This window comes from Engystomops pustulosus, chromosome 2 (genome assembly GCF_040894005.1).
Source record: "Engystomops pustulosus chromosome 2, aEngPut4.maternal, whole genome shotgun sequence".
NCBI lineage: Eukaryota > Metazoa > Chordata > Amphibia > Anura > Leptodactylidae > Engystomops > Engystomops pustulosus.
Genome location: NC_092412.1, coordinates 43,081,138 through 43,107,903, shown reverse-complemented (window position 1 = coordinate 43,107,903; position 26,766 = coordinate 43,081,138). Strand labels below are relative to the sequence as shown.

Genomic DNA, 26,766 nt, shown 5'->3' with positions numbered 1-26,766 from the left:
ATAGAACCTCACTAAACTGTTAGATTACATAGAACCTCACTGAGGTGTCAGATTACATAGAACCTCACTAAACTGTCAGATTAAATAGAACCTCACTGAACTGTCAGATTACATAGAACCTCACTGAGGTGTCAGATTACATAGAACCTCACTAAACTGTCAGATTACATAGAACCTCACTGAGGTGTCACATTACATAGAACCTCACTGAGGTGTCAGATTACATAGAACCTCACTGAGGTGTCAGATTACACAGAACCTCACTGAGGTGTCAGATTACACAGAACCTCACTGAGGTTTCAGATTACATAGAACCTCACTAAACTGTCAGATTACATAGAACCTCACTAAACTGTCAGATTACATAGAACCTCACTGAGGTGTCAGATTACATAGAACCTCACTTAACTGTCATATTATATAGAACCTCACTAAACTGTCAGATTACATAGAACCTCACTGAGCTGTCAGATTATATAGAACCTCACCGAGGAGTCAGATTACATAAAACCTCACTGAGCTGTCAGTTTATATAGAACCTCACCGAGGAGTCAGATTACATAGAACCTCACTGAGCTGTCAGTTTACAGTGAACCTACTGAGCTGTCAGATTGCATAGAACCTCACTGAACTGTCAGATTACATGGCGGCTCTATACATAGGGGAGGTTGAGTAGTCTCCTCATACCAGCTCTACACACTACAGATACTGTACAGAGATGAAAGCTCCTAGAAAATAACTGGAAACAGTGATACTACACAGGAACACGGATTTCTGCAAAGACTGTTAAAGGGTTTGCCCAGAGGTTGATTAACATGGCTGCTTACTTCAAAAAACCACACATAGAAATGAAAGGAGTTTAGCTGTAATACCAAGAACTACCCATGGTCAGGAGTGGTGCTGTTATTGGAAGATACCTGCTATACTTTTTAACCCCTTTAAAAGCTTAGGAAAGCTTCAATGACCCAATGTAGATCCCTTCTAATAACACCTACTAACTGAGATACTCCGGCCAATATTTTACATTTTGTTGTATAGTTTCTGTTTTGCAAGTAAAATGTGGACTCAGTAGAGTAGAGGTCTGGTTTCAGCAGGTCTCCTTGAAGCAGAGTTGATATATGACGATCGCAGCCTTGAAGTCACACAGTATTGTATATTTATGGTATATAATTTTCCCATAGATTTATACTTTTCTGATAGATTTGCTGTCCCAGAACCTCTGCTCTCAGCTATATTATTAATATTTTTCTGGTAAACAATGGCACACGACCAAGGCAAGAAATGATGTACATGGATTGCTTTGCTTCCGCTTCTCTTAACACAAATGCAGTGCATTAAAGGGGCAGTGTTATGAAGAAACGGTAACGATAACCATTGATGTGTCCTCTCCAATCCCCGGTGACCAGGGGTTAGCACAGGAGAAAATAAGCTTTTACCGTATGTACTCGAGTATAAGCCGAGTTTTTCAGCACAATTTTACTTAGGCTTTATCTACACGGCCGTTGGGGGATGTACGGTGACGTATATACGTCCCCCATAGGTCGACAATGAAGCAGTAGGGCACACGTGCTGCACTGTACCATTCCGTAGCAGTGAAAAGATAGGGCAGCGCTCACCCCCTCCTCCTCTCCCCGGCTCCATCGTGCTACAGTACGGCGGGCACAGGTTAGTGTGAATTCGGCCTTACACTCAGTTATACAATAAAAAAAAATAGTACTCACCTCTGGCGCTCACCCCCGGTGTCCACTTCTTCTCCGAGCATCTTCCAACTTCCAAGCAGTGCGGTCAGAGGCAACGTCCATGCTCTCTGCCCGCATGCACTCACGCAGCGTGACATAATGACATAATTTTTTGGAACTGCACTTTGTCGGGCAGATTTACTTACCCGGTCCATTCGCGATCCAGCGGCGCGTTCTCTGGATTCGGGTCTTCCGGCGATTCAGTAAGGTAGTTCCTCCGACGTCCACCAGGTGGCGCTGCTGCGCTGAAGTTCCCTGAGGCCCGCCGGAATGCCCTGAAATTCACCGGCCAATTCCTGGTGAAGGTAAGCACGAGTCCCGCAACACTTTTTTTAAAAGAATGTGGCGGTTTTTCCGAATCCGTCAGGTTTTTGCTCGGCCACGCCCCACGATTTCCGTCACGTGCATGCTGGCGCCGATGCGCCAAAATCCGATCGCGTACGTCAAAATCCCGGGGCAATACAGGGAAAATTGCCATAAATCGGAAATATTCGGGTAACACGTCGGAAAAACGTGAATCGGGCCCTTAGTAAATGACCCCTAGTGTGTCACAGTAAGTGCAGAGCAGAGAAGACGCACCAGGGGAGAAGAGGGTTAGCACTAAGTTTATTATTTTAAAGGGGCAGTGCTAGCCATTTAAAGGGGCAGTGCTGCAAGTGTACATTTCTGGAAAGGGGGCTTCTGGACATTTTATTAAAAAGTAGTTGCTGCATTTCCCACCCTAAGCTTATAATCGAGTCAATAAGTTTTCCCAGTTTTTTAAATTTAATTTAAAGGCGTGTCAGCAAGTTAGAGGGGACACTTTTTACTTTTACAAGTAACAGAAGCCCAAAAGAAGTAGGGCAAACAGACACTCCCAAAAGTCTATAGAGATCAATGGACATTTTAACGGGACCAGTAGACTTCCGTTATAACATATTAGTGATGAGATAATAATAATGGATGTCCCAACGCAGGTGTGAACTGGACCTTACAATGATGTGTTAGATTCTACTGTACAGGATCAGAGATGCTTACTTACAATGATTGGAGATGTGGTAATGTTTCAAACTGATCGGTGTGGAGCGATAGTGGATTACAGCTGAGATTACTGAAGAAAGGGAAGAAAGAAACAATTAGACCATAAAAACAGCGGGGGAGATTTATCTTTTTTCTTTACAGTTGTCTAGTTCCTTATTCTTATTTGTTTTAGGTGGATTCTCCTTGTGTGAAATTGTATCTGTGCCTGATAGTCTAACATGGCTCTCTGGTGTGGAGGATGCACCTTTTTTTAAAAAAAAAGTAGCACATTTTTGCACAAAAAAGTCTCACAGACGGCTGTCAATAAATCTCCTTTCTTTGTATAATTCTTTTGGTTGCATTGTCTACATATTGCACTGAAAGACAGTTAAAGGGAACCTACCACCACGAATCTACCTATAAAGGTAGATCGGGTGGTAGGTGGATGTAAGGGACGTGAGGAGAGCTCTTTTTAGAGCTAATCCTCACGTCCCCGCTAACTTTTGGGAAACTTTATTAACCTAATATGTAAATTTAATTATGCGGCTACTGGGGCGTGGAGTAGCCGGCACGAGGCTACACAGCGCGGCTACTCCACGCCCCAGTAGCCACATTACTCCTCCTACCCTGTTGTGTCCGGCGCGCAGCTCCTCATAGCTGCGTGCCCTCGTCTGCCAAGCCGGCTACTGCGCATGCGCAGTAGCTCCGGCCTCGGAGCTGGGACTGCTCAGCCGGCGTTCTGCGCATGCGCAGAACGCCATCATATCGGACGAGGGCGCGCAGCTACGAGGAGCTGTGCGCCGGACACAACAGGGTAGGAGGAGTAATGTGGCTACTGGGGCGTGGAGTAGCCGCGCTGTGTAGCCTCGTGCCGGCTACTCCACGCCCCAGTAGCCGCATAACTAAATTTACATATTAGGTTAATAAAGTTTCCCAAAAGTTAGCGGGGACGTGAGGATTAGCTCTAAAAAGAGCTCTCCTCATGTCCCTTACATCCACCTACCACCCGATCTACCTTTATAGGTAGATTCGTGGTGGTAGGTTCTCTTTAACCAGCAGGTTTTTTGTTTTTGTTAACAATAAAAATGCCTTTCAAGAAAAACAAAAACAAACAAAAAAAAAACAGCAGTTTTGTCCGTTTATTAAGATTTGCACAACTTTTGATATTTCTAAATACAGTAAAGCATTTTAGATCCAAAATGTATTTTATGTACTGCATTTTTACATTGCTGTCTAATTTTTAAAATTTCTTTCAACCTGCTATTTTTTTAAGGTGGTTAATTTAAACAGGTCAGTGCTCTCTAGCATTTGTAACTTTTTTGCGACTTTTTAAAAAGTCCCTGTTGGCGAATACATCTAATTTTAGTCTAAACAGTTGGATTTGTTTTTTGTTGTAAGGTTTTGGGGAAAGGTAGTGATAAATCTCCCCCAAGATTTCTTCACAAAAAGAGAACAATCATTCAAAAAAACTAAATTGGAACAGATTTTTAATGTTCTATCATACACAATGCCCAAAGTATTTTATTAAAAAAATTGTCCTTAGCCATTAGAATCAGAACAGACAATTGTTTTTTTTTTTTGTTTTTTTTTAAATAAGAGAATTTTCTAGATTTCTTAGCTACCATGATGGATACTTTTGGTTGGAGACTCATGTAACCTCACGTTTCTGGTGTAGTAAACTGAGTACAGGTGGTTCCCTACTTAAGAACACCTGACTTACAGACAACCCCTACTTACAAATGGACCCCTAGTTACCAACGGACCTCTGGATTTTGGCAATTTACTGTCATTTAGCCCTAGGCTACAATGATCAGCTGTAACAGTTATCACAGGTGTCTGTTATGAAGCTTTATTTTTAATCCTGGTTCTTATGACAACCCAACATTTTTAAAATCCAATTGTCACAGCAACCAAAAAAAAAATTGGCTGGGTTTACAATTATAAAACATACAGTTCTGACTTACATACAAATTCAACTTAAGAACAAACCTACGGAACCTATCTTGTACGCTCCATCACTGTGATAGACTACTAATGAATTTACTGTTGTGTAATTACTAGCATAGATAAGAAAAACTTTTAAATTAGGGGAATTATAGGGTGTGTTGCTTTAGTTCTCATTTCCTTAAAAACCATCTACTGTATATACTCGAGTATAAGCTGACTCGAGTATAAGCCGAGGTACCTAATTTTAACACAAAAACGGGTATAACTCGAGTATAAGCCGAGGGTGGGAAATGCATTGGTCCCAGCCTCCCCAGTATACAGCCAGCCAGTGCATGCCCCGCAGTATACAGCCTGCAGCCCCTGTCCCCCAAATGTATATAGCCTGCAGCCCCTGTCCCCAAAATGTATACAGCCTGCAGCCCCTGCTCCCCAGTATACAGCCTGCAGCCCCTGTCCCTAGTATATAGCCAGCAGCCCCCTGTCCCTAGTATATAGCCAGCAGCCCCCTGTCCCTAGTATACAGCCTGCAGCCCTCTGTCCCTAGTATACAGCCTGCAGCCCCCAGTATACAGCCCCTACCAAGCCTATAAGAAAAAAAAGTGTACTCACCTTCCAACGCCCCCCAAGGAGGTCATCTTCTGTCCATCCATGCTTCCTGTCTCTGTGCGGTGCCGTCGCTCGAGCTGTGATGTCAGCGGCTTGCTGACATCATAGTGTGCTGATGGTGGCGCACACATTATGATGTCCGCGAGCCGCTGACGTCACGACTAGAGCGACAGAGCCGGAACATCGATGGACAGAAGGTAGGGAGTGAAAAATGAAAATGCAGAAGCGAAAAAGGGCATTGGCGGGAAGGGGTTAATAGACTCAAGTATAAGCCGAGTTAGGGGTTTTCAGCACATTTTTTGTGCTGAAAATTTTGGCTTATACTCGAGTATATACAGTATGTGCAACAGTCTTTAAAAATACTCATGAATTGACACTTATCTAAGAGAATATCATAACTAATCATTTCAATAATTATGCAATAAAGTAGCTCCGAAGACTAGATAAGCTACAGACATAATGATGGGATAAATAAAGGGATCTAAAATCCAAGTAAATCACTTGTACTCACAGTTTCTGTAAATGTTTAAGCTCTTTAAAACTGGAGAGCGGCACTTCTGTGATGAGATTATTTGACAAATCTCTAGGATTAAATAAACAGAATATAAATGAGTCAAACAACTTCTTAAACAATATGCAAATGATGTATATAAGAAGCATTAGGGTCTGCTTTATTATTATAATTTTATTTCTTTAGAAAAAAAGGTTCTTATTGTTTTATTTTTGTAAGTTCTGTAAAACCTCTGTACCTCTATGTTGCTGATAGTTTTTGCAATACAATAGCACACTCCTAATAGTAGTTTAGGCTCACCCATTCTCTCGCAGGAGCCAAATGTTTGAAAGACTAAGGGTGATGGCACACATTCAGTTTTCCAGATGCAGTTTTTGAAGCCAAAATCAGGTGTGGATCATAATGGGTGAGACAAATAATTGAGATGCGCTGCTCCTCCTCCTACTTCTACTCCACTACTGGTTTGGGCATCAAAAACTGCATCTGAAAAACTGAACATGTGCCCTAAGGCCGGTTGCCCATGAGCTTCAAACCGAGAAACTGGCTCCTTGCACTGGAGGGATTAATTGAAATACTGATTTCAGTCCAGGGGTTCGAAGTTCAGTCTGGATAATCCCACCAGGGCACGGAGCATGTTTCCCACACTGAATTCACTCAAAGGCTGCCTACAGACAAAAGTCTGGCAGCCATTCTTCATGAATCCTCAAAAATATAGTTAATGTACTCTACTGAGTATAGAATTTACTCTACTGCTTAATGGATCCGTCTCACGATCCTATAAAATAATGGGCATGGCCACTAATCCATAAAAAGTATTGCATTTAGTGCCTTTCTGCGCTGGGGACCGAGGTTCAAGACCCAAGGTCAACATCTATCTGTATTTGCATGGATTTCCTCCGAGTCCTCCGGTTTCCTCCCACGATCCAAAACATACTGGTAGGTTGATTAGATTGTGTGCCAGGGACAGGGACCGATTTGGCAAGCTATGTGTAGCGCTGCATAATCTGTGTGCACTATATAAATAAAGGAATTATTACACAGCAGATTGAAAAGTAGAGGAGGAGGGGAGCAATTCAGAACTTCTATCTTACAGGCTGTACAGTAGCCATGTTTAGATAGAGGAGAGGGTACACAGGACAGTCTGGAGTGGGGAGGAGTGTGGATCACACAGGTTGTGTACGCACTGCCAAACACAGTAACTGAGGTTAAATAAAGGAGTAGGGTGGGGGATGGGGCAACTGTTTGACAGCCTTGCTTCACCATTGCAGTCAACTGTATTTACATCCAGTGAACAGTGATCTGTCTAGTGGTCCCTATGTCTTTGTTCCCCATAGCTCCTGCTATGGTGGTAATTCTGCCAGTGCATGAATGCTAGTGAAGACACCAACATTAAGGGGAACCTCTCACCACGTGTACCCCTCCAAATCCATATACAATATCTTGTCCAGCAGATTGGAAGTCCTCAGAGCATGTTTTTATAGGTGGGTAACATTGCTTCATATCTCCAAAAATGACTTTTATTCTTGCCCAAGATGCAGTTAAGGAGGTTGAGTAGCTCGACCATGCAGTCAAGCAACCCCACACTGCCCACCCCCCTCCACCATCCGTCGTCACGCTATGGCTCTGGAAATGCTCCACACCAGCTTGTGTGGAGCATGCGTAGAGCACCAGTGATCTGGCTAGATATGTGCAAGGCCGTAGACCAGATCTAAGGAGCACTGTGCGAGAACTCCGGGAAGCCAGAGAGTGACATGGCATGAAAGTGGTGGTGGGGGCTGGATGTGGCAAGGGTGGGAAGTGGACACGTGTGGCAGGAGGCGGGATTGCTTGACTGCATGGTTGAGCTACCCACCTCCATGACTGCATCTTGCGCAAGAATAAAAGTTGTTTTTGAAGGTATGAAACATCATTGCCCTCCTGAGGACTTCCAAGCTGCTGGTCAAGGTACTGTTGTTGGACTTGGAGAAGCATACATGGTGACACGTTCCCTTTAAGGATTCTCAAACTTCACATCAGCAAGTCTTACATTCATGGAACATGCTTACATACATGAACAAACCTTTGTAATATTACAGGAGTGTTATAGGAAAATTTGCTGTAGGTTTCCCCGACATATTAGGCGTGATCAGCAGTAGGGCAACCAAATATCATCTTAATGACAACGGCTTATGCTAAGCACGACAGGTTCCAGAGAGACTATAACATTTTATCTGTCAGATTTCGGTGTGTACAGTACAGTCGTGACAAACATTTTTACAAGAAAATAAAATCTAAAACCACATCTTTTCTTATTTGTTTTTATCTATGACTTTTTATCATCATAAAATGTGCATTTTACAATAAGCGGTGAGCTCATTTGTTCGAAGGATTTCTTACATTTCGGCTAAACTTCTCAAAGATGAAAAGATGTTTTCTTTAACTAATTTGATTCGGTTTCCACGTAGAAACCTGTCAAGAAAAAAAGTAAAGTTGACATTGGCTTCATAACACATAATATTTAGAATTTAGTTTTACTTCCCCAATATACCATTGAATTACTGGATTTGAGGTGTAATTTAATAGCTGAGAAGAAAATCAACTATTAACCCTGTCAATATTTAGTTGTGGTATTTTTGGTACTTTTGAGTGAGCTGCCTGTGGAATTTACTAATCCATGAGTGGACTTCTGCCTTGAGCCTGCAAGATGGCTGGAGAAGGGGGGATGATGTGCGCTGCAATCCCCTCTGTTCTCCATAGCGAGCTTAGCGGCCTTGCCACAAATCGGACTGGTCCTATCTTTTGTGGTGCAGCTGCCCGGCTGCCTGTGCTAGCTGACATTTTTTCCACTACCGGTGGCTCTAAGCCACCATTTGCAGAAGTGTGCATGGAGCCCAACTGTTATTCTCAGAATGGCTTAAAGGGGTATTCAGGTAGCAACAAGTTGATCCAAATCTACAAGATAGGGGATAACTTACTAATGGGTGCCAGAAGTGGTGTCCCCAAGCAGGGCTGGCTCCAAGTTTAAGTAAGGGTGACAGAGCCTTAGTGAGCTCCTTTTTAGGGGTCCCTCATCCATCCCCCCCTGCAGCTGCCACACTGTCCCCCCATAAGGTGATCATTTGTACCAGTGTCTTAAAAGACATCTACCACATTTAGGGGTGGTAGACTGTCCCCAAACGTATGCTCGTTCCCTTAGGGCTGATGGGGGACTCCTGCTGGCGTGCTCCGGGCCTTTTTCTATACTGAAATATGCATTTATACATTTATGTCCACAAAGATAAAGAGAACATCGCTGTTGTACCCCAAATAAATGGATTAGCAGGTAGGACATGCGTGCTGATGCTCCAATCACTGTCTATGACACTAACGCAAGTAGCAGAGAAATATACTCCACTATCTCCGCCAGCGCCATAGTAATGAACAGAGCAGCAGGCACATGCACAACCAGCTGTTTTCATTGGGGGTACAATGGACCCTCTTGATCCGTGGGGGTACCACGGCTTGAAAAGCCACCGATCATCAAGTTATCCTCTATTCTGTAGAACAGAAAACCCCTTTAAAGGGGTTGTCCGAGTTTTTAAAAAAAAACTATATGTGGCCGGGAGGGGGCTGACTAAAACAATAAAGCTGTACTTACCTCCCGGTGCCCTCCCGTATCCAGCGCTGCTGTCGCTCCGGTCCGGGCGCCATGTAAACAAACATGGCCGCCGGAGCAGCGCTGCATTCAGCTTCCGGCCGGACCCGACAAGGCCGGACCCGGAAGCTGAGTCCAGCGCTGCTCCGGCGGCCATGGATACCGGAGGGCACCGGAGGTAAGTACATCTTTATTATTTTAGGCAGCCTGCTCCCAGCCACATATATTTTATTTTTTTTTTAAACTCGGACAACCCCTTTAGGGCTTTTCTCACACACAGGGAAATGGAAACTTAGACATATACAAATATATAACTCCTAAAGTTGTGAGAACTATTTATCAGATAAGATTGAATGCTGAACTAATGAAACCCAATCCCTCCATATTACATGACAACATTGGGGAAAGGCCTATCACACCTATGTTATACTCTGATATGTCCAAGTGACTGCCTGGTTTTGATTCCGTTTTCAAGATTTGATATCATGATCTCATACCTGAAATACTAAAAAAATAAATGATCTGAGTTATAATCTTAATAGTTGGCCGCGAGGGTCAGATTACCCGCTATGTAGCTGAACAGAGTTAGATAATCTAATTTATTATTCAGGTGATACTAGATTTCACAGAGAAAACGTCAAACATCTAGGATGACATCCCAAAAAAATATGAAAACATAGGAAAATCAATGAATATTTTCTGATGTTCTAATTCAATTCGTAGAATGACTCACATTGCTGACAACATGATGGTAGATAAAGTTAAGAGTATAATTTCTGGAACATATCACAGAATTCGCTCAATTACTAGGCTTGACAAGTGATGTGTAGATTTTGGTTGAGTTTACAAAAACAGCCTTAATGTAAATGAAATTATATTCTTAGACCTGTTGCCCTTCCTTTCTTGTGTGGATTGGTATATAATTACAAAACCTTTACACAGAATTCCTATCCAGACATTGGAAATTGTATCCTAATACAGTCATTACTACACAAAAATGATTCGATTTTCACTACCCACGAAACAAGTTAGGCAATATCCAAAAGGAAAGGACCCAACTTGCTGATTGGTGGGGGTCTCAGGAATTGGACCCCCACAGATCACGAGTAAGGGTTCCGAAATACCGAAGGTTCCAAACCGGAATGCTCAGCAATTTCCATCAGTTTATAGAGATGAACGGGGAAGTCGGACAATGGGCTGAGCGATTAGTGGTCCAACTGGGGTACATCGGAATCCCACGTTCTCCGGATCTGTGGGAGTCCCATCACTGAGACCCCACCAATCAGCAAGTTAGGCCCTTCTTGTTGTTTCGTGGGAAAACCCCTTTAATGAATTCAACAACAAAACTTCATATTAAATATGATCACTTACAGGACGGTGAGCTCATCACATGTGATAAAACTTGAATTACTCAACGACCCGATGCTGTTCCCTTCAAAATCACTACATATGAACAACACAAAAAGCTCAATTAAAACACTGCGAAAAACAGCTTTATACAAGCTGTCTGTGTAATATTTATCACCATGCATATTAAAAGTAACGATTTAGGTATGTGTGGAAAGAAATTCCGCAAAGTAAGAAGAGTAACATGAATTCTGCGGCTGGATAATGATTCCAAACATCCAATGCCATTAACCCCTTCTAAATGCAGCCAGTTTATTGTTTAAGGCTCAGTCTCATTTCTTGCAATCTGAAATGTGTGCCCTTGTGTGGTTATAAATATTATATGGTTATAAATATTATATGGTTATAAATTTACCAATAAACGCTTTAACTTATAAAAGTGATTTTGAGAAAGTTTGTTCATCCCATCTTGTACTTCACATTAGTGGTAAATTTTAGCTAATAAGTTTTGCGTTTATTTCTAAATATTTTTTAAAAATGGTGATTTTTTAAAAAAAATACGGCATTTTCAAAATGCTAAATTCTCATTTTCCGATAATTTTACCACCCAAATTAGTTACTAAAAAACAATTCTCATATGTCTCCTTTTATGTTTTCATAATTTTGTAAAATGTCTGGACATATTGGGGCACCTTTAAATAACTGGTCCTGTGCGTTCCCCGATCCGGAGTGTCCGACGAGAATGAACTCTGCCGCGATTTACTTATATCATGCACCCGATATCCTGCATGTGTCGCTTCCCCCGCTCAGGTCCGCCGGAGTTCACCATTTTCTTCCCGGTGTATGTAAGTGTTTGGCTTGCAACACAATTTTAAAGTTAAATCCCATGCTATGTCCGAATCAGTCGGATTGTCCAACAGCCCGCCCCCTGATTGATGTCGCATGAAAGCCAGCACCGATGCACCAAAATCCGATCGCATGAAACACAATCCCCTTCTAAATCCCTGTCCCAGCGGCGCGGTCCCCAAAAACAATGGAAAACCCGACGGAAATGTGGCCGCGGGACCCTTAGTAAATAAGCCCCATTATTTTTATGTCAAGCGACTTACAAATCAGACGTCAGTTTTCCGTATTTTCAAGGAGATTTCAGAATTGATTTTTTTGGGAATCATTATTGTTTTTAATGAGATTTGAAATATATAATATTAGAAACCCTGTACATATCCCTTCATTTTCAAACCTGCACCCCTCAAACTATCAGAAAAAGCTTTTACGAAGTTTTTTAACTCTTTGAGATCTTCAAATTAATTAAAACAAAACGGAGGTGAAATTTAGATTGGTCCAATTTTGTCAGTAATTTGTTAATTAAGCACTAAAATTTAAAATCACAAAAGAAAAAAAAAAAAGAAAACCCATCTAAAATTTTTTATGCAATTTATCCCAAGTACAGACACACCCGACATGTGGACGTCACTTGTTTTATCGGCACACACCAAGGCGTAGAATGTAAGGAGGGCCCTGCAGCGGGCCAGATTTGCCCAATAGTATTTAGAGGTTTTTAATTGGTTCATGGGCACACTTTTGTGAGCTATAAAATATTTGTTCTTCTGTTATTATAGCCATGTGAGGGCTGGTTTTTGGCGGGATGAGATGCATTTTGCAGTAATACCATTTTATTATATTGCTGAAAATTTATTTTTTTGCTTGTGTTTTAATTTTGCAGAATAAAACCTAAGGTTGGGAAAAAAAATCTATAATTTTTGCACCACCATTTTCCAAGTGGCATAGAACTGGTAGAGAGCTTGTTTTTTTTTGTATTCTTATTATATTTTATGTGGGAGAAGATAGGAAAAAAATCATAATTTTTTTTTTTTTACATTTATTTTACATCATTCATCATGCGGGTTTAATAATGAGTTTGCTTTATTGTACAGGTCATTATGGGCATGGCGATACTTTATATGTGGGGTATGAATGGTGATTTTATATTAGTTTATTTTAATTTAAAAACTTTTTGAAAAACTTTTTTTACTTCTCTCACTCTTGGAAATGAACAAGCAATCGTTTCATTGCTTGTTTATTATAATACCCTGCCAATACTGATAACATTGCAGGGTATTATCACTGTCAGCCTATGCTGTCTTGCTACCTGTAAGGTCCTGTCACATTTACTATGGAAACCTACATTTACTATGGGTTTTTGATCTGACCTCAGGGTTGTCAAAGCACTTATCGGAGCCCCCAGAAAACATTGAGCACCCATTGAGCAGAAAATCTCCCTATAGTCATTTAAACGCTGTGGTCGCGTTGACCGCAGTATTTTATGGATTAACAATCGCTCCAACTGCGGGTTTTACACCGGGTTGTCACCAGTAGGCGACCACTGAAGATCTGTGTTTTCCGATGACAGTTCAGCCCTGGTGTTATCAGGCCCATGACGTACTATTACTGCATGGAGTGACTATATAGTTTTATGACTTACATCCAGTTGATGAATGGCATCTGGCCACACAACCTTTGGGGAAGCTCTTCCAGTGAGTTATTTATCATTGACCTACAAAAATGAAGCAAACCATGTGCACTTAATCCAAGAATATTCTGTAAAATTGATACAATTTGTTAACAGAACAATATGTTACGGGATTCTATCTGATCTGAACACAAGGGACGGAGAATTTACTCTAGATCTTATATTCACATTTCCCTCTGGAGGTATTGGTTATCATTGAAGAGACACTGATGATGTAGGGAATGGTCCAGTGGGAAAGAATGCAAATCAGCTCTTCTCCAAAGTAAAAACTGACAACTGGGTGTTACAATACTAAACATGTCCCTTTACAGTCTGATACAGTTCTGCCAGTACTAGACTGGGTAGGAATACACACCTACTGTTCACGCCAAATTGTCAATTTCTATATAAATTTATTCATTTATAAATATTAAGGGTGCATTGACAGAAGGCGTTTTTTAATGCATTTTTAAATGCCTCTCAGAAACACGTGCGTTTTTTTACATGTTGTAGTCGTTTGGCTGATTTGAAAGCATTTTTTTCTTCATTGCCGGTGTCCCGATGTTAACACAGCTGCTTCCACTTTCAGCAATAACAAAAACTCTTTCCAACCAGCCAAAAGCATGGTAACATATGAAAACACATGTGTTTCTGGGAATGCATCTAAACAGTGGATCCATTAAAATTCATTAAAATTTGGATTCGGCTAAGTTCCCTGCCATTTTGGGGAGGATCATCTGGAGCGATGTGCCTCCCCAAAATGGCGGTCCCCTAGACTGGCTGCATCTTAGTGTCCGACCACACAACCGCAGCGATATAATTTCTGTATCATTTAAAAATGCCTGCAATCTTTGCTAGCAATCGTTGGACCCGAACCTGCAAAGTTTGTAACGAACCCAAACTTTGTGGTTTGGGTTCCGCTTGACACATTCAGGAGCAATTTAGCTATGTTTTCCATCTATTACGGTAGTTTTTATTATGACAAATGAAAGTGTAAACCGATGACATCTTCTAAATACTGTACAAACGCAGAGGGAAGGAGAATTTACAACCAATCCATTCACTTTAATGAGAATGGGACTTGCACTACGGAGAGAACTGTGTGCTCCCGGCTCCATCTGTGATGTGTTCGTTGGAGGGAGGATGGATGATCACCTATTAATGACCCTATGCTATGATTTAGCCCAGACATCCCCCAAAATGTTGCTGGTCCTCTGATTTTACTATAACCTCCATGTAGTAGCAGAACTCTCGCCATATTATTCTCACCAGTAATAACAGACAAAATACTTACAAGAAGAACAATGACTGCAGCCCAGTGAACAACTCCGGTGTAATCTGTACTATCGGATTCTCATCTAGTATCCTACAGATATATATAGGGAAACAGAAGAAAATACTGATTAATGTAGAGGTTACATAATTTCAAAATATAATATCAAGATTTTTTTTTAATTTTGTGTCAACAAAGATGATAATAATGTCCTATTTGCAAATGTAATTATGTAATGAATCTTACTATGTAATCTTACAATAATAGTATTTGTATATCTTCGCGTCGTATAGAAATTCAACGCTCATAGATGTTGTATGTGAGCAATAACTGAAAGTAACTGCCCAAAACTTGAGCTATAAAACAGAACACAGCAATTAGAGCCTTATGCAAACAAATTGAGTAGAAATATGACCTGCTCTGAGTTTTGCGGCTCAGGCCGAAAGCTTATACACTGGTCCGTAGATACCAGGGCAGTGTGCATGAGCCCATGCAAATACAAGAAATGTTCATGTGCCAGAGGTCTCATATAAATGTGATATGACTGGTTGTAACTATTATTTATGCAATATTCCTGGGGGCTGGGTATAGTTAAATTGTCAATTGAATTTTGTTGGGGGGGGGGGCTGTTTGTGCCTGCCTAGGGCTCTAAAGCCTCTTCTGTTATTCTTACTATATAGTGTGAGACCAGAACAAGGCTGACACACAGCCAAGGTCTGAAGCGGCGGATACAGCTTCTATCTTCCAGGCTTAGGATCGCTATACAGTACAATCCGCATCTGAGAAAGGTCTTTTTGACCGAAATGTCATGTATATGTAGTAAAGTGGATTGGTACAAGAATAAAAGCATTTATTTTCAAAATTGGATTGAGTACCATCTTCCATGTCCAGTGGCCATCTGTCCTGTGTCTGCTCCGCGCCAAGGAAATCAATGGACTGATTAAAGGGCCAGTAGCATTTTAATTCTTCATTACAGTGTGTGTCAGCAGCATTTTCTGCTAATGGGAGCAAAATTTTAAATAAGAACTAATTACTAGAGATGAGCGAGCACTAAAATGCTCGAGTGCTCGTTACTCAAGTCAAACTTTTCCCGATGCTCGACTGCTGGTTTCGAATAACGAACCCCATTGAAGTCAATGGGAGACTCAAGCATTTTTCAAGCATTTTTATTGAGAGATAAGGAAGTCAGTCCTGTTTCTTCGTTTTTTTTAAAATTTAATGTAATATTCGTGGAACTTCAAAAAGGAGAATGACCCGTGTTAAACATCTGCAATGTGTCCGAAGACACGAGTGCAGAATGGTGTTCTTCACAATAGTATGTGAAGGACAATATGTGTGAAGAACACATTGCACATGTTTCCCTACATCTGCAATGTGTTCTTCACACATATTGTTCTTCACATACTACTGTGAAGAACACCGTTCTGCACTCGTGTCTTCGGATAAGTTAGCAGATGTACGGAAACATCTGCAATGTGTTCTTCACTGTTTTTTCACTTAAATGATCCTGTGTTTACTGTGTTCACTGTTTTCACTGTGTTCTTCACTGTGTTTCCTTAAGTGAAAGCTCGTTATCGAGCTGGCGAAATACTCGTCCGAGCAACGAGCCAATTCGAATATGCTAATACTTGAACGAGCATCAAGCTCGGACAAGTATACTCGCTCATCTCTACTAATTACACATTAGCTCATATTTTAAGGATCCATTTACATATGAATTATGCTGATACCTGGAATATCTCTTTAATGTGCCCTTTTCCATCTGTTGTAAAATTCCTAAAGACATATATATAAAGCCAATTGGAGACATTTATTATTTATCATAAGAGCAAACCTCACCCCTCCAGCGCACTGCATATACAGAATTAGGAGGTTCCATCCCCCTTCACTGCCCTATATACCACTTGGAGTGGAGGTGGCAGTTTACCAGGGACTGCAATTTTAGGGCTTGTAGGTCAGTATGCTGATAAATCTTCCCTAATATATGCATTTAGAGGGGCCAGACAGAGTAGTCAGGAACAAGCCAAGCTCAAGGCAGATGGAGTTCAAACGTAGTGCATGGGTAGGCTATAAGTCAAATTGTTCAGCATAGATTTGTATTTAGTATTAGCATGGGTTGTCCTTGGGAAAACGTCAGGTTAGGAACAATAAACAAGCTAAGATCACAAGAATCAGAAGATAATCAACCAGCAGGAACACAGAAAATATTTATGCAACATGCACTTCTTAAATAGCTCTACGGATGCTATTCACAAAAAATCAGCGAGGACCGGTCACCATAGAATAATTGAAAATGTAAATTGACATTTAAAGACTAATGAAGTAGGGCTGTGCTCCCAATTCTCCTAGAACATGAGATATTATCCCCAAGACACATACAATAAATAGAGGTGAATAAGTTATGTTTTGTTTGCTCAGTCTCAAACAAATGTGAGGATAAAATCTAATTACTATGAATATTTTCTTAATTAAATATCCTATCAAAATCAAGCATGGTAAACCAGATTACTCATGGCCTCCTTCCTTCTGAAATCAACTTTTATAATTATGTTAATCAGCCTGAATAGCTCTGATGGTTGTTACACTTCACAGGCTGGTACAATGAGCATGTCTACCCTCTCCCTGCACTTCCTGCGGCTGATTACACAGGCAAAGGGAGGAGAGAGAGAGCAGGGAGTTGGGTGAGACATGTTCTTCTCATTGTAAAAGCCTGTGATTCATGAAAGACTTTGGTAATGCACCCTAGAATCAGTCAGACTCCTTGGCATAATTTTAAAAGTTGATTTTAGAAGGAAGGTGTCAGAACCGTTCAGTGTGAATTGTGCCTCTGGAGTCTGGACACACCCGATGACTATGGTCCAGCAGTTAATGAGTTACCTGGTCTTTGCTGGACTGATGCAGCTGATTTCAGCTCCAATCAGCACTAGTCCTATCAGCTTCTTGTCTGTCTCTCCAGCTTTACTTATAAGGCTGCCAGTGGCTCAATTGCGTGCTGGCTATTGTCTAGTTCTTACCTGGATATCCCAGCTCCCCATATTTCCCTGTGACCTCTTTGTACCTTCTGTTATCGTTGCCGAACCTTTGCCTGACTTTGACTACCGTTTTTTGCCTACTGAATTTGTACTGCGATTCTTCTGGTTTTTGATTCTGGCTTGTCGACTACCCCTTATTGTGTTGTCTGTCTTGTCCAGTTACGTGTGTCACTTACATAGTATAGGGACCGCCACCGAGGTTGTCCGCAGTTGCTAGAGCTGTCTTGAGGCAAGCAGGTAGGGACAGTGGGAGGGGGTTCAGCCTCAGGGCTCACTGTCTGGTTGTCTTTCCCCCCACCTACTTACAGAATAGCCAGCCCAAAAATATACTGTCGCTGTCATGGACAGCAGAACTACGTTGACAAATATTGTGGAACAGATGCAGCAAATCAACACCATGGTGCAGGAACTAGCTGTTCGGCTTCATGAGCAGGAGACGGCCCCACGTCAGTTTACCATGGCTTCCCCAGCACCACCTGAGCCACCTGTACAACTCCCAGATAAGTTCAGTGGGGATAGAAAGAGATTCTGTGCCTTTCGGGAGGGGTGTAAATTGTTTTTTAGATTGCGCCCCCGCTCTTCTGGGGATGAGGTCCAGAAGGTGGGCATAGTTATGTCTCTACTCCAGGGGTCACCACAGGAATGGGCTTTCTCGTTACCTCCTAGTTCTCCTGAGTTGCAGACGGTGGATGGGTTTTTTCAGGCCCTAGGGCTACTGTATGAAGACCCGGATAGTGCAGCTAATGCTGAACGTCACTTGACAGGTCTGAGGCAGGGTAGGCGTCCTGTGGAGGAATATTGCTCGGAGTTTAGGCAGTGGAGTGGTCCCTCCACTTGGAATGACTCGGCACTCCGATTTCAGTTTCGTGTCGGACTGAATGATCGGTTGAAGGATCTGTTGGTAGCTTATCCCACTCCTAGTTCACTTGAGGATAGCATGACATTAGCTATCCGAGTTGACAGACGCTTGAGAGACAGGCTAAAGGAGAGAGGTACATCAGACGCTTTTAGACCTTCACCTATTCGTGTTACCAACCCTAGTCCTTCCCCTCCTGCTATACCCCCATCAGAGGAACCTATGCAAGTGGATTCTACTGATGCCAAGACCAGACGTGCATATCGTGTGTTGAACAACTTATGTTTCTACTGTGGGAAAGCAGGACATCGAGTCCGGCAATGTCCATCCCTTCCTGGACCACCGCCGGAAAACTTCTACGCCTGAGTGACTATCGAGGGGGTCACTCAGGCGAACAGGTAACCTTCACCAATAAGAATAAGTTATTATTGCCTATTTCATTGTCTTTGGGAGGGAGAAACATCTCTGGTTATGCTCAGATTGACTCGGGGTCTTCTGCTAATTTTGTTAACCCTATGTTCTTTTCCGGTCTAGAGGTGTGTCCCCTTCTGCTCCAATCTCCTGTTAATGTCACAGGAGCAGACTCAGCCCCCTTCGCTCAGGGGGATATACGTTACATCACTCCCTGCCTTGAGGTTAAGGTGGGGGCAGTTCATGTGGAACGTATGAAGTTTTTGTGTCTGCATAACCTGTCGTCTGATGTGATCTTAGGTTTGCCTTGGTTGGAGAAGCACAATCCTGTTTTTAATTGGGCAAACCGGGAACTGGTGAAATGGGGTACTGAATGTGACTCCCATTGTGAGGTGGTTTCTTTTGCTGAGTGCTCTTCCATGGAAGAGGATATTCCGAGTTTTTTGTCCGATTATGCGGATGTATTTGATGAAAAAACTGTGGACGGATTGCCGCCACACAGATCATACGACTGTGCCATTGAATTAATTCCCGGCGCCAAGTTTCCTCGAGGTCGTATTTTTAACTTGTCTTGTCCGGAAAGGGAGGCTATGCGGGAGTATATTAAGGAAAGTCTCCAGAAGGGTCACATTCGCCCATCTTCATCCCCATTGGGAGCAGGGTTCTTTTTTGTGGGAAAGAAGGATGGGGGATTACGACCCTGTATAGATTATCGACAACTTAACAGAATCACTGTTAAGAATCAACACCCTCTACCCCTGATTCCTGACTTATTTAACCAAATTGTGGGGGCCAAATGGTTTTCCAAGATAGACTTGCGAGGGGCTTACAATTTGATTAGAATCAGAGAGGGTGATGAATGGAAGACCGCTTTCAATACACCAGAGGGTCATTTTGAATATCTAGTGATGCCTTTCGGTCTATGTAATGCCCCGGCGGTCTTTCAACATTTTGTGAATGATATATTTCGTCAGCATCTAGGTCGTTTTCTTGTGGTCTACTTAGATGACATTTTGATTTTTTCTCCCGACTGGGCTTCACACATAAAACATGTTCGTATAGTGATGGAACTGCTTAGACAAAACAGTCTGTTTGCTAAGTTGTCTAAATGTCAGTTTGGTATCCAGGAGGTCTCTTTTTTAGGTTACTACATCACCCCTAATTCCTTCCGTATGGATCCCCTTAAGGTGGTGGCCATCGAAAAGTGGGAACGTCCCAATAATTTGAAGGCCTTACAAAGATTTCTGGGGTTCGCTAATTATTATAGGAAATTTATTAAGGGGTTTTCTGTTATAGCCAAACCACTTACTGATCTCACCAGGAAGGGGGCAGATCTTGTCAACTGGTCTCATGAGGCTATCCGAGCTTTTGACAAGCTCCGTAAGTGTTTTTCAGAGGCCCCAGTATTGACTCAACCTAATTTTGAACGTCCATTTATTGTGGAGGTGGACGCATCAGAGGTAGGGGTAGGAGCGGTGTTGTCCCAAGGATCGGACACTCTTACTAACCTGCGACCTATTGCGTTCTTCTCAAAGAAGTTCTCTCAAGCTGAATGTAACTATGATATCGGTAATAGAGAACTATTGGCCATCAAGTTGGCATTTGATGAATGGAGGCATTTCCTTGAAGGTGCCAAACATAAGGTGGTGGTACTCACTGATCATAAGAATCTGGTTTACCTAGACAATGCTAAACGTCTCTCGCCACGTCAAGCCCGATGGGCTTTGTTTTTTACCAGATTCGATTTTGAAGTCACTTACCGACCTGGTCCCCGTAATATCAAGGCTGACGCCTTGTCTCGTAGCTTTGATATAGAAAGTTCCCCCAGGACTCAATCTGATACTGTTTTAAGACCCGGGGTAGTAGTGTCTATTTTGCAACCTGACTTGGTGACCCTGATTGCAGAATCTCAGGGTCAAGCACCTCATAACACTCCAGACTCTTTGTTGTATGTACCGCCTAACCTTCGACTCCGAGTTCTTGAAGAGATTCATAGTTCAGTTTTGTCTGGTCATCCAGGTGTGGCAGGTACCAAGTATCTGCTCTCACGCCATTACTGGTGGCCATCTTGGGCTCGAGATGTCAAGGCTTTTGTCGAAGCTTGTGAGGTTTGTGCTAGGTCCAAGGTCCCTCGTAGACCACCCGAGGGTCTGTTACATCCTCTACCGGTTCCTACGAGACCTTGGACGCATCTTTCTATGGATTTTATTACCGACTTGCCACTATCTAAGGGTAAGACAGTCATTTGGGTAGTGGTGGATAGATTTTCTAAGATGTGTCATCTCATCCCACTACGCAAACTGCCTAACGCTCGCACACTCGCCACACTTTTTATTAATCATATTCTACGTCTTCATGGGGTGCCTGAGAATGTTGTTTCCGACAGGGGTGTCCAGTTTGTGGCTAGGTTTTGGAGGGAGTTCTGTGGCAAATTAGGTATCTCTCTGTCCTTCTCGTCTGCATTCCATCCTCAGACCAATGGACAGACAGAGAGGACCAATCAATCGTTAGAGCAATTTCTAAGATGTTTTGTGGCTGATACTCAGAATAAGTGGAAAGACTTCATTTCTCTAGCAGAGTTTGCTATAAACAATCATGAACAACGTTCTATTAAGATGTCACCTTTCTTCTGTAATTATGGTTTTAACCCCAGGTACTCGTCTGTTCATTCTGCAGAATCTATTAATCCCTCAGCCGAGGCCATTTTCTCTAAACTGTGCACAGTTTGGGCCCAAGCTCATCAGAACTTGGTAAAAGCCCAAGAGGCTTATCAAAGACATGCTAATAAAAGACGTATATCTGGTCAGCAATATGTACTAGGTGAGAAGGTCTGGCTTTCAGCTAAAAATCTGAAACTTAGGGTGCAGTCAGGGAAACTGGCACCCAAATATATTGGACCTTATACCATTGTGGAAATCATTAATTCGGTAACCTTTAGGTTGAAACTACCCAATGCTCTTCGTATCCATCCTGTGTTTCATAAGTCTCTTCTTAAAAGATATGTGCCATCGGTGTTGCCTTCACCTCCTCCGGTTCCACTCATCGTCCAGGGGGAATTGGAGTATGAGGTGGAGAAAATTTTGATTTCCCGCTGGGTACAGGACTCCTTACAGTATCTGGTCCACTGGAAGGGTTTCGGACCGGAGGAGCGCACGTGGATCTCTGCTAAAGACATGCATGCGCCCCGTCTGGTCCGGCGATACCATTTACATAATCCTTCTAAGCCTGGTCCAATGATTAAGGGTCCTGAGGCCCCTCATAAGAGGGGGGGTACTGTCAGAACCGTTCAGTGTGAATTGTGCCTCTGGAGTCTGGACACACCCGATGACTATGGTCCAGCAGTTAATGAGTTACCTGGTCTTTGCTGGACTGATGCAGCTGATTTCAGCTCCAATCAGCACTAGTCCTATCAGCTTCTTGTCTGTCTCTCCAGCTTTACTTATAAGGCTGCCAGTGGCTCAATTGCGTGCTGGCTATTGTCTAGTTCTTACCTGGATATCCCAGCTCCCCATATTTCCCTGTGACCTCTTTGTACCTTCTGTTATCGTTGCCGAACCTTTGCCTGACTTTGACTACCGTTTTTTGCCTACTGAATTTGTACTGCGATTCTTCTGGTTTTTGAATCTGGCTTGTCGACTACCCCTTATTGTGTTGTCTGTCTTGTCCAGTTACGTGTGTCACTTACATAGTATAGGGACCGCCACCGAGGTTGTCCGCAGTTGCTAGAGCTGTCTTGAGGCAAGCAGGTAGGGACAGTGGGAGGGGGTTCAGCCTCAGGGCTCACTGTCTGGTTGTCTTTCCCCCCACCTACTGACAGAAGGATGCTGTGGAGAATGAATATAGAAGATTACCACAGCCACAGTGCCTGGATCTATGAGTAAGTGTCCATGATTTTCTTTATTTTATTCTTCTATTTTATTTTATGTTCACACCCTCAAAGGGGTTGGCTGCCTTTAAATAAATCTCTTCCATTAGACATGTCTCTGCATGTATATGTCCCTGTGTCTATCACTCCTTTGAACGCTGCAGCCTTTCCCTTTTCTATCCTGCTATCCTTTGCACATACAAAAAGCTGCCATCTCTCTTACTGCTCTAGTCTTATGGCGTCACCCACACAATCTCTCTCACCATTGACAAAGATGGGAATAGGGGAGGGGGAGAGAGCCAGAAGAGTCATAACTCTTCTGCTAGAGCTCCTCCTATTCTGCATAGCTCAGAGATGTACAGAAAGAAGCATGGAGGGTCTGCACACAGTACAAAAGTAAGCAGCACTGCAGAATCCCTTGATGAACATTCAGGAATTATCTACAAGTCATAAGAGGCATCTGAGAAACTTATGTAAAAGAGTGGCCAAACCCTTTAAGCACATAGATGTCAGGAAATGTACAACCAATGAGTTTACTACCCAAAGTTTTAAAATATTTGATATTCATTTTGGATTTATAGTTATAGTTATAGAGATCTCTGTATCGTGAAACAATCTACAATACTCACAGATTTGTGCTGGAGCCGGAGATGAGTAAAATAGTGTAAATTGCTATGTAAGTGTTTGAGGTTTGCTCTGGAAGGATTTAGGGATCTAGTGACTTGGGATCTGTGTTTGTTTTCAGTGGTCCGGTCTAGAGACTGATAGATTAGGGGGGGGGGCTAGGGTCTATATAATAGTTTACTGTCTTGGACCTAAATAGAGACATCTTATATGAAGTCTTAAAGGGAAACTCTCATCAGGAGCCCCTTTTTCTGGCTCTCCCATGTCCCTATAGAGAATAGTGTACACATTGCCACAGAGGTGTTATAGTAAAATAGTAGATGAAAGTTTGCCTTTCTGTATGCAGAGCTGTGTCCCTAGTCCCCTAGGAGTGGCCAGTGAGGAGCGGTTTCCGCCACCTTCTGGAAATGGCTCTGTCATGTATTGATTTGAAGTAAAAAAACAAGTCCTATCTCTCCCCGTAGTATGGCGCCTTGCGCCATGTATCTCTATGGAGAGGGGCGGGGGCTGCTCCTCTCTCGTGCGCCGACATGGGCCCGCCGTATATATATATATGTGTATATGGATACCGGATGAATATAGTTTATGACACAACCCCTTTAAAATTGTCCCAACTTAATTTTTTTTTTTCCAATTTTACTCCATTCTAAATTTCTTTCACCTTCCCAATACTTTGTACATCTTTAAATGGTGACATTACAAAGTTGTCTGCAAAGAATAAACCGTACGACAATCCATCAAAGGACGAAAATAAAAGTTACAACATTTGGTTTGTTGAAATAAAAAAAAAGAATGGAAACCTAAAAATGAAAAAGAACTGTAGCAAAAAAGGGTTAATACGCCGGGAAACTTTTTGAATGGTAACTTTGTAACTTTTATAATATTAGGAGATGACAATGATAAATGACATCTCTGCAACTCTTTAGGTAACTTTGGGAACGTTGGAGCACTTAAGGCTGGAGGGAAGCTTCATTTGCTCTTCTGCAAGCGACACTTCCATTTTTCTTATACTTTATATTACACGCCACATTGAAATTGAGTTTTATGACAATTAGGCTTCCTGCATACTAATGATCTATGATATCACGTTAGCGTATGCTGCTAGGTCTATTCAACAGAACATTGTGTAATTTATGTGATCATTGCTTTTCTCCTAAAAAGTCTGCAGCTTGTCTGATGAAATGTGATCCGCCATTCACTGCAGTTAAAGACTCATCGGAGACAGATACCTGCAATGCACTACTATTATGTATAGTTATGTATAGAATTGTTCCTTCTACAAGAGAACTTCTGGGACTTAAAGGGGTTGTCCAGGGATAAAAAAAATGATATATCTTTGGAGGGGCTTAAAAAACAATAAATATCTTATACTCTCCCACGGTGCCACCTGTCAAGCTTATCTCTGTTTACAGAGAACTACAAAATTCGAGTCCATAGCGGATGACCGTGACCACTGAAGCTGAATAGGTGTGGTAGTTTGTGTTTTGGGTTCATGTTAGGGGAAAAAGTGCCAAGCTGGTTGATTGACTGCTGAGTATCCAATCAATCAGCTTGCAGAACCCTAGCAACCACAGGCCTGTCCCTTGTGGGGATGGCTGTGATTGGCTGGGGAAACATGTGACTCTGTTGTATAAGAGCAGGGCCACATGTCCAGACACTATTACAGGCAGGAGAAAGAGTTTCTGCTCTTCATAGGTTAAGTTAGATAGGGAGAGACTTCTCAAAAAACAATGAATGCCCTCTTCAGGGTACTGATGTAGGGTGAGGATACTGTATTATTAGGGAATGGGGGGGAATCTGAAATAATTGCCCCTTTTAGGGCACTGTAAAGACCTGAATTAAGCTACTGATGAGTTACTATAGTGCAGGGTTGAACCTAGTAATATAAGCATTTCCTACATCTTCCAGGAATATCTTAAAAACACAATCTCAGTATAGTTTGCAGTTCCAGCATCATTTAGCAAAATCTTAAAGGGGCAGTCTCAGTATAGCTTGCAGTTCCTTTCAAAATCTTTAAGGGGCAGTCTCGGTATAGTGTTTGGTTCCTGCAAAATCATAAAGGGGCAGTCTCAGTATAGTTTGCAGTTCCTTCAAAATCTTTAGGTGGCAGTCTCAGTACAGTTTGTGGTTCCTGCAAAATCTTAAATGTCTGGTCTGGAATCTGTGTTATTAATTATTGCCTGGTCTGGGGACTGTATTAATATTTATTGTCTGGTCTGGGGTCTGTATTATTATTTATTGTCTGGTCTGGGGGTCTGTATTATTATTTATTGTCTGGTCTGGGGTCTGTATTATTATTTATTGTCTGGTCTGGAATCTGTGTTATTAAATATTGCCTGGTCTGGGGTCTGTATTAATATTTATTGTCTGGTCTGGGGTCTGTATTATTATTTATTGTCTGGTCTGGGGGTCTGTATTATTATTTATTGTCTGGTCTGGGGGTCTGTATTATTATTTATTGTCTGGTCTGGGGTCTGTATTATTATTTATTGTCTGGTCTAGGGTCTGTATTATTATTTATTGTCTGGTCTGGAATCTGTGTTATTAAATATTGCCTGGCCTGGGGTCTGTATTAATATTTATTGTCTGGTCTGGGGTCTGTATTATTATTTATTGTCTGGTCTGGGGGTCTGTATTATTATTTATTGTCTGGTCTGGGGGGTCTGTATTATTATATATTGTCTGGTCTGGGGTCTGCATTATTATTTATTGTATGGTCTGGAATCTGTGTTATTAAATATTGTCTGGTCTGGGGGGTCTGTATAATTATTTATTGTCTAGCCTGGGGTCTGTAATAGTAACAGACTGAATTCAGTATTTGGTCTCTGGGGTTGCATTTCAGCTGCACTGTGGTAGTTAATGCTTCTAGGGTGCTGGTTACTAGTGTGAGCCCTTGAAGTAGAGTAGTATTTCATTGCAGTCCTACAAGCTATAAAGATCATATACCATTGTTTTAGAGGCTGATACAGTCTTTCATCCTAGAAGTTAAGAAAACCATAAAGAAAATTATATCTTTGTAAAACAACATATAAATGCATGAAATACTCACAGCCATCGCAATTCATGTAAATGGCTAAACACCCCTTGATGCAAGTACATGATACAGTTGTTACTAAGATATCTAGAAGATAAAATAAACAAGGATATTTGGTAACATAAAATATCAACAATTCGCTAATCTAGCAATTTTGTCAAATCATTCGCTAGATCACCTCCATAAATCATACAGTGACAACTGTTTTCTTAAATTCATCAATAAAAGTCCTTACTCACAGTTTCTGTAGCTGAAATAAGCCAAAAAATGCCGTCTGTGAAATATTCCTCAAACAGTTGTTCTGGAGAAATCTGTTGGGAAACACAATAAAAGATGTACAACTCAATCAGTAAATGCTATAAAACACTTTTACTACTAGCAGAAGATATACGCAGCAGTC

General features: G+C 41.9%; 1 protein-coding gene across 2 annotated transcripts in view; it reads right to left on the bottom strand.

The window, feature by feature from the left end:
- Window positions 1–26,766, bottom strand: part of RXFP2 (relaxin family peptide receptor 2) — a 252,882-nt gene that overhangs the window by 21,438 nt on the left and 204,678 nt on the right. For both annotated transcript variants that reach the window (XM_072134377.1, XM_072134378.1), the window contains 8 exons: window positions 26,606–26,677; window positions 26,382–26,453; window positions 14,566–14,637; window positions 13,245–13,316; window positions 10,787–10,858; window positions 8,179–8,250; window positions 5,803–5,874; window positions 2,761–2,829 (listed from right to left, as the gene is read on the bottom strand). In XM_072134377.1, the coding sequence (XP_071990478.1) occupies window positions 2,761–2,829; window positions 5,803–5,874; window positions 8,179–8,250; window positions 10,787–10,858; window positions 13,245–13,316; window positions 14,566–14,637; window positions 26,382–26,453; window positions 26,606–26,677 (573 nt within the window). The remainder of the gene's footprint in view (window positions 1–2,760; window positions 2,830–5,802; window positions 5,875–8,178; window positions 8,251–10,786; window positions 10,859–13,244; window positions 13,317–14,565; window positions 14,638–26,381; window positions 26,454–26,605; window positions 26,678–26,766) is intronic.